The 8,386-nt window shown below is 58.8% G+C and overlaps 1 protein-coding gene across 1 annotated transcript in view; it reads right to left on the bottom strand.

Moving 5' to 3' along the window:
* SHANK1 (SH3 and multiple ankyrin repeat domains 1) overlaps positions 1-6,738 on the bottom strand; it is a gene marked incomplete at its 3' end in the record, with an annotated part of 70,077 nt that extends 63,339 nt beyond the window's left edge. Inside the window, exons 1-5 of the mRNA XM_045292615.1 lie at positions 6,389-6,738; positions 5,994-6,197; positions 5,512-5,583; positions 3,326-3,434; positions 3,045-3,196 (exon numbers count right to left, since the gene is read on the bottom strand). Coding sequence (XP_045148550.1) covers positions 3,045-3,196; positions 3,326-3,434; positions 5,512-5,583; positions 5,994-6,197; positions 6,389-6,640 — 789 coding nt within the window. The remainder of the gene's footprint in view (positions 1-3,044; positions 3,197-3,325; positions 3,435-5,511; positions 5,584-5,993; positions 6,198-6,388) is intronic.
* Positions 6,739-8,386: the final 1,648 nt, after the last annotated feature.

Genomic DNA, 8,386 nt, shown 5'->3' with positions numbered 1-8,386 from the left:
GAGGAGGAGGAGAAGCAGAAGAGGAGCAGGAGGAAGAGGAGGAGGAGAAGGGGAGGAGGAGGAGGATGAAGAGGAAGAGGAGGAGGAGGAGAGGGGAGGAAGAGGAGAAGGAGAAGAAACAAAGATTGGGCACAAAGAAGGGGTGTCTGGTAGAAGGCAAGCTTGGGTTGAGGGAAGTATTGTGTGAGCCCAGCAGAAGCTGGGGACTTGGGTACAGGGAGTGGTCTCTTAAGGAGGACCACTTCTTTGCAGCGGGCAGCATGGAGCATTATTAGGAGGGTGTTGGTGGTGGCACTGTACATGGGATAGGGACAGTCAACATCTGTGCTATCCAATATGGCGGCCATGTGTGGCTGCTGAACACGCTCGGCGTCATGGTGAGTGGGGCCTGAGGAACTGAGCCTGTCACTTTCGTCCATTCTCACAACTTGAATTCCCAACAGCACCACCAGAATCTTAGGGGAAAATGTGGAACAGAACCGCAAATTCTTAAAAAACAACACACACACACACACACACCCAGGCCTACTGGGATGGTTGAGACTGGAGGACAGCTAGAGCCTATTGAACTGAATCTAAACCCTGCATTTACCTGGCGGCTCAAGAACAGCTGGGCTCACAGAATTAAGACTATCACCTGCGAATAGGTGCGCCTTTAAACCAGTACCCATGAGAGCAAGGGTCCAACAAGGTCTTTAAAACAAAGAGGAGGAGGTAAGGGCTTGTCAGGGTCGCTAGATTGCTGGAGGCAGAACATCCAGAATGGATTTCATGAGCATGCTCGCAAATTGTGAAGAATGCGACTAGCATTTTGAAGCAACGTGTGGAGAGATTGTTGTATGGTAACCTTATCTGCCCTGTAAACTTTCACCAAAAGTACAATTAAATAACATTGTAAAACTGCCCCCCTTCCCCTCAAAGCCATACATGGCCAGTAGCTACTTTATTATTGGCCAGTATAGCAATTGTGGATCAAGGTGCGGTGGGTGGGGCCGGTTGTAAGCAAGATCTGGACTTGGGGGGGTGCAGTGGAGGTCTGTAAAGTCTGTTGATTCCATGGGTGTCAGGTAGACCATTGCGTTTGATAGCACGGGATCTTCAACAGAGATTTGACCCATCTATACTGAGACCAGAAGAACTAGCGGGTGCCCAGCTACCCTCAACAACCATTCTGACCAAGGACACAGGTAGAAGGGGAGGGACATATAGAATAAACGCCAAATTCCTAAATAAATAAATAAATAGATGACCAGACCTACTGGACCCAGAGGACTCCCCGAGACCGTCACCCTACACACTTAGAATGGCATTGTGAAGAAGGTATCGAGGCAGCGGCTGTGTCTGCCTTTGAGAGAAGAGGGGGAGGACTAGAGGGGTGAGCTGGGGCTGGGTTTGGGGACACAGAGGTTAGGATGTTGGGGAGCCAGTGTTAAAGGGAGACAAATGGAAAGGTATTGACTGGGGATACGGAAGGGAGCTCCCTCCCTCTGGGGATGCAGAAGGAGACATCTGAGTTGGGATTGACAGTCCTAGCGGCATACGAGTTCAGCGCTCAGCTGCCAACCCAAGATCAGTGGTTCGAACCCACCCAGTGACTCCATAGAATAGTCTGGTGATCTGCTCCTATAAAGATCACTAAACCCTTTGCCATCAAGCCTGAGAGAGCATGTAGGACAGGGTAGACCTGCCCCTGTGGATTTCTGTGACCGTAACTCTTTACGGGACTAGAACACCTCACCTTGCTCTCAAGGAGCAACTGGTGGTTTTGAATGGCTAACCTTAGGGTTAGCATCCCAGCGCGTAACCCCCTATGTGGCCATGTCTCCTGCGTTCTGACTCATATGCGTAGTGACCCTAATATTGGATTTCCGAGGCTGCACATCTTCACGGGAGCAGGCAGCCCCATCTTTCTCCTGGTGGGTTTGAACTGCCAGCCTTGCCCTGAGCAGTTCCACTGTCTGATCTGCAGCGCCACTAAAGTTCATAAAGGTTACAGCCTGGGAAGCCCAAGGTAGGGGGTGGGTTTATACCCCAGGGCTAGGGAGGAAGAGTCTGCATTAAGCTAGGTCAGAGGGAATGACAGTCTGCGTGTAGGAGCAAGAATATATGCTGTCTCTTGGGGGCTGGAGAGCCTGTGAGGGTCCGCTGTAGCCAGGAGGGAGACCCGGAGGGCCTGGGAGAGGGTCTCTGATTCCACCGGAGATGGTGGGGATCCGGCAGATCCCGGCTGGTGCAGAGGGCTCCAACCTAGGCAGTTCTACTCTGATCACACAGGGGGGCCACCGAGGCTCTGAATTGCCTCCGGTAAGCTTGTTGAATCTAGACCATGGCCTTGCCTGGGGTGGGGGTGGGTGCAGACCGTTCACACAGCTGGGCCGCTAACCAAAAGGCACCACCAAGAGGAGCCTCGGAAGAGAGGCCTGGCGACCAGCCTCCGAAGAAGACGCAGCCCTTGGAAACCCTAAGGACTATGGGGCTCCTCTGTCGGACACACCCGGGGTGCCACCGCAGGCTTTGTGGCTCCAGGACAATCTAGGGAAAGGGGTTCGTGCAGGGACGGGGAGAAGAGTGTTTTCCAGCCACGAGAGAGAACTGCGGTTTGAGAAATGATAGCGGCTGAAGGTGGAAAGGGAGGGAGAGAAGGTCACTGGTCATGGAAGGGACAAGAATGGCGCTGGCACGGAGTGGGGGGCAGGGGGAAGCTTTAGGGTCAGGAGGCACTGGAAGGTCAGAGAAAGTCACTGTGAGTAAGTCACTCTCAGAGATTAGGGGAGATGGGAAGGGGGGGACGCTGGAAGAGGAGGGTTCCGGGCAGGGCAAGGCACAGTGGGGATAGATATGACTCACTGGGGGCGGCAGGAGGGGGCATGGATCTCCATTTGGCTGGGATTGGGGGCATGGCCGCATGTGCCTGAAAGGACCCCCTAGCAGGTTGAAACTGGGTGTCCGGGTCTTCAGCCAGGGGTAAGGGTAAGGAGGGATTCATGGTCAGTGTGTGTGTGGGGGGGGTCATGCTGGGGAAGGGGGGTGTCCTGCAGCCTCACCGTGAGCGCAAGGCAGTGTCGCGCACATGCGGCTTTGTGTAGGGCGGTCATGCCATCCCGCGCCCGGAAGTCGATGTGGGCTCCGCCCAGGCACAGGGTTCGAATCACCTCCACGGATCCTTCAGTTTGGGCAGCCAGTGTCAAGGGGGTCTCTGGGGACAGGTGAGAGAAGGGAAACCCAGTCACATGCAGTCCTCACGGCTCGGCAGCTATGACCCCGACCCCCATCCAGCAGTTCCCCCGCTACCAACCCCCAGCCCCGACTTCCAGCCCCCACACACCTCCCGAATCCGAATCATGATAATTGGGGTCCAGCCCTTTGTCCAAGAGCCTTGCCACCTTGTCGGACGTCCCGAGTTGCACGTATTCCAGGAATTTCTTCAACCCCGTCTGCGACGAGGAACAAGAGAGACGGGGCGGGAGGGCTCAGTCAGTTGAGTGCAACCCGAAACACCTCGAAAGAAAGGCCTGGTTATTTCCCATCCCCACCCTCACCCCTAGCCTTGGGGTTCTACTCTGAGACAGGTGCCGACTGGACGGCAGCTCATGACAAGCACAGGCGTCCGTCTCAGGGGAAGATACACAGGGGCGACCGGCGGGCACTTGAAATGTAGTTCTTTGGCAGTTGGTGGAAAAAGCTTCCCCCGTGGCGTCTAGGGGTACAACGTTAGGCTCGTGAGGTCAGCAGTTGGACTCCACCAGTCTGCTCCTCCTGGGATTGAGAAATCAGGCTGCCTGCTTTAGGAGAGATTTGCAGCCTCCGCTGCCCAAAGTGGGCAGTGCTACCCTGTCCTGTGGGTCAAGATGCGTCAGAATTAACTCAATGGTGGTGGGTGTGGGTTCCGGAAAAGGGGCTTTGCCCTGGGGGCACGAATGGTGCCTGAAGACAGACTATCTTCAACCCAAATGACAAAACTAGGGCTTGGAAAGAGAGATCTCATCTCCTGAAATGAATCCCGATGGTTTATGGTGGTGGGCGTAGGGAGGCCCTGGGAGGAGCCCCGGTGGTGTCCTGGTTGGGCTGTGATCCTCACGGTGTGCAGTTTGAAACCAACTGCCAATCTGACGGAGAGGGGGGAAGTGTTCTACTCCTGTAAAGAGCTACTGTCTCGGAAACCCACGGGGGCAGTTCTAGCCTGCTCCGTAGGGTCGCTAGGAGTCTGATTTGACTCAGTGACATTGAGGGAGGGAGTGAGGAGTGAGTATGTGAATGCAGACTTAGCTTTGCACTGCGCATGCTCCAGACCTGGGGGTGTGGTGAGCTGCCAGCACCAAGGTCAGCAGTTTGAACCTACCGGCTGCTCTGTGGGAGAAAGATGAGGCTGGTGGCGCCTGTAAAGATTTACGGTCTGGGAAACCCACAGGGGCAGGCCTACCCTGCCCTGTGGAGCAGCTATGAGTTCTGCGATGGCACTGTGAGTGTGTGAGCGAGCTTGCGTGGGAACACACGATCAGGTTGTGTTTTCAGTATGGTGTGAAGACTGAGAGCACACGCGTGTTGGGCACTCGGTTTGGGGCCTGCCGCTGTGGGAGAAGCCTCAGAGATTGAGGGAGAACCAGGAGTTGGAATGTGGGGCGTGAGGGGCATGGGGGCGCAGAGCTTTGGATGGGCAGGGATCGACAATCCAGGGTGTTTATCTCTCAATATCAAGACTCCTTCAATGGAAGACCCCACCCCACATGTCCTCCTAGCTCTTGAAGGTCAAGGGCAATGGGGGAGCTCCAGGGGGTGGCCCCTAAACATGGGGCAACTGGGTGTTGGATTCATGGGCCAAGTACAGGGGAAGGGGTCTTGGGTGACCTATGGAGAGGGGGCTTGGCGAAGACCAGAAGAGGGCACTAAAGGGCAAAGGACATGGGAACCAAGTAGTGAGGGATTGGGCAAAGTCAGAAGGAGTTATGCTGGGGAGAGGCGCCGCCAACCCAAAGGTCAGCTGTTCGAACCCGCCAGCTGCCCTGTGGGAGAAAGATGAGCAGTCTGCTAGCTGAAAGATCCACAGCCTGGAACATCCCATGGGGCAGCTCTATTGCTACGGGTCATAATGGACTTGACAGTGATGGGGATGATGGTGAGAAAGGGGTGGAGGTGACTCTGGCTGTCTCAGATGGCATGGGGACATCCCACATTGAGAATGGGGCCTGGGCCAGAAAAGGAAGAGGTGGGTTGGGGCATGGGGATGCTTGCTGGAGAGGTGAGGCGAGCAAAAGGAAGGACTCAGGGCAGTCCGGCCTTCTCTCAAGAGCCCTGGTGGTGTCAAGGTTACGTGTTGAGCTGCGATCCCCAAGGTCAGCAGTTCGAAAGCACCATCCTCCCTGAGGGAGAGACTGGGCTTTCTACTCCCCGCCAAGAGTTGCATTCTCTTAAAGCCACAGGGGCTGTTCTACCCTGTCACAGAGGGTCTCTGTGCGTGGGCATCGACTGGACGGCAGGGAGTTTGCTTGGGGGGGGGTCGGTTCCCTCTCTCACCTTCGTGTGCAACTTGGCCAGCTGCTTCTCATCCAGGTTGGTCTGCTTGTAAACTCGAGTCTTGTATCGAAACTGAGGGCCGGGTGGGAAGACAGACGGAGAGAGGGCAGAGACCCAGCATTAGGAGGAGGCTGGGGCAGGCGGGACCCTGTGGGTGTGACCTCTACCTCTGGGGTAGGTCCCTTCTGAACCAGGGATCACTCAGGATTGAGAGGGAGGTTTGGAAACAGGCTTTCTTGCTAAACGGACAGATTGTACCAGGCCGTGGTGGGGTATGCAGGCTTCAGATCTAATCTGGGGGAGGGAGTGATTGTTCTAGAATGCAAAAGGGGCATCCCCCATTCCATTGGCTGAGTTAGGAGACGCTTGGGGGATGTGGGGGGTGGCTTGATTGGCCCAAGGCGGGGCAGGGGAGGACACATGTGTTAGGGGACAACCCTTGTGTTATCAGAGCCTGGGGTGGGAAGGCCAATGGGCCTCACCTCCAGGTAGGGCACCCCCTTCTCAAAGGACTGGGGATACTCGCGCAGCAATCTCTCCTCCTCCAGGAAGTTGGCATCCCTGCCTGAGGTGGCCGGCTGGAACAGGCCATAGTTTAGAACATCCTGTAGACTCTCACTCAGGGCGCACAGCACCTGCTGCTTGGCGGTCCAGATGGTGGCGTCCGGGTTGAAACGAAGGCATTTCTGGGGGAGGAGGGGCAGGGGCAGTGGAAGGGGACAGGTCAGGGCAACGGAGGGACCTGGAGGCAGGTAGGGGCCCTGCAGACAGAACCCTGGAGAGGGACTTTAGGCAGGAAGGGGGCTGTCCTGGGTCACTCGGTCCCCTATTCCACCCCCACCCCACAGCCACCGGCTCAGCCCCCATGCCCACTCACTGTCTGGTGTAGATCCGGGATACCAATCCTGAAGACCATCATGCTGAAGTGGGCGTCGTCGGGGACGGACATGGAACGGCCTTGGAGGCCTCGGACTGAGGCTAGCTTACCAGGTGCCCCACTGCCCCGGCCCCGGGTCCCCCGGGGGCCTCTCCCGGGTCCGTCTGGGGAGCTGTCGGACTCTGAGCCCCCCTCGGGACACTCGCTGGCACTGTGGTGTTCGTCCTCGCTGGACGCGGGGCTGTGGGGCATTGTGGGGCCACGGGACGACGGGGGGCGGCAGCATCACAGGCAGCTATGGGGGCAGTGGGCGGGCGGAGGAAAGCGAGGGAAGGTGTCAGACTAGGAGCCCAAGGGTCCCCTCTGACGCCAAGGGACCGGTGGCCGCGGACGCCCCCACCCACCCACTGTCCATGGCGGCGGCTGGCGGGAAGTAAGCAGGCACCACCACCCCCCAAACACTCCGCCCCTCCGCGTGCGCACGCACACGCGCACACACCCCCTAGCCGGGCCACGCTCCCCGCACGTGTCTCCTTCCCTGCCCTTGACCCTCCTCGCAGCACCCCCCTGCGCCCCACTTTGCCGCTGACCCAGCCTCACGGTGTCCCAGAAACCGCAGAATCACCGCGGGAACTAGTGGCCCACTTTGTCAGGCCAGAGAAAAGACAGCTAAAATTAGCAGAGGACAGACAGGTGTACCATGCGGTCCGGCATCCTGCCCTCCTGCCCCTGGCCTGGACCCTCGCCTTGGGCCCTTCTTCCCACCCCCTTCCTCCTGGAAAGCTGCGGGTGGGGTGCGGGGAGGCTGAGGCTTCGAGGGAATGAGGGCTAGAGGGAGGTGAGCAGGTGGGGCCCGCGACTCCACCTGTGTGTGGCTGCCAGCGAGTGTTGGTCCAGCGCAGGCGTGCTAGGGGCCTGAGCTGTCCCAGGGGAGCAGGGGGGTGCCGAGGGAAGCACCAGAGGTAGTCTGGCTGGGGAGTGGGGTTGGAGGTGCTTGTTGAGGGATTCCCAAAAAGGGCCTGAGGGTGGGCGGGAGGCACCCCCTCGGAAGGAAGGCGTCCTGGGTGTGGACATGACCCCGGGTTCAGGGCTCGGGCTGGGTGGGTTGCGGGGGCCCTGGTGTTGGAGGCGCCACTCGGCGGGGTGGGGTGGGTAGGTGGGCGGGCTGGCTGACTGGCAGAGAGGCTAAGAAGCAGGGTGAGGGTCTGGGAACTGGAATGGAAGGTCACCAGAAGACCTCTCAGCAGTGTTCTCCCCAGAGGTAGCCTTATAAGGGTGGTCCCAAGTGGGGTTCGACCCTCCATACTCTCCCCCCACTCCCATCCCAGCACCGGAAACCAGCATGTCTGGTCTGGTCCCCCACCCCCCACCCCCCCATGCCAGTCCCGGTTCCAGCACCGTTGCCATGGAGATGGGAAGCAGTGGAGGGTACTGCTGACTTTGGGGGAGTGGGGATGGGCTGGGGTGGGGGGTGGGGTGGGGGAAAGAAGACAAAATGTGTGTGTGTGGGGGGCGAGCAGGAGAGTTCCAAGAGGGGGGCGGGGGGAGAGGCGAGAGAGCATCTAAGAGCCGGCGGGTTGACCCCAACCCATCAGGGGACAGGGCTGCGCATCCGCCTTCCGGCCCAGGTACCCAGCGGCGCTCTGCCCCCTCGTCTCCATCCTCCCCGCGCTGCCCTCACCCCACATTCCACCTCTGGCCTAGGGGCCTGGCAGCCACTCCCCCTCGGCTGACCCTGGCTGACCCCCGGCTCCAGCTTGCCCGGAGTGGGGTGGCTGGGTGATGAAAGGAGAACCGGTTGTGGGCGCCCTCGCGCGTGGCGGTCCGCGAGCCCCTGGACCAGCGCCGGCCCCTCCCCCTCAGGCCCCGAGGGAGGGAGCGGGCACGCTCCGCCGGGGCGGCATGAATCAAACGCGCGGCGGCTAAGAATAGCTGGCGCGCAGCTGGTACCGAGACGGGCTGAGGTGATGGGGATGATGGTGAGAAAGGGGTGGAGGT

The sequence above is a fragment of the Echinops telfairi genome, unplaced genomic scaffold (assembly GCF_000313985.2).
Source record: "Echinops telfairi isolate 266 unplaced genomic scaffold, ASM31398v2 ScPeMD7_655;HRSCAF=1070, whole genome shotgun sequence".
NCBI classification, from domain to species: Eukaryota; Metazoa; Chordata; class Mammalia; order Afrosoricida; family Tenrecidae; genus Echinops; species Echinops telfairi.
This window is presented reverse-complemented; position numbering and strand designations above follow the sequence as displayed.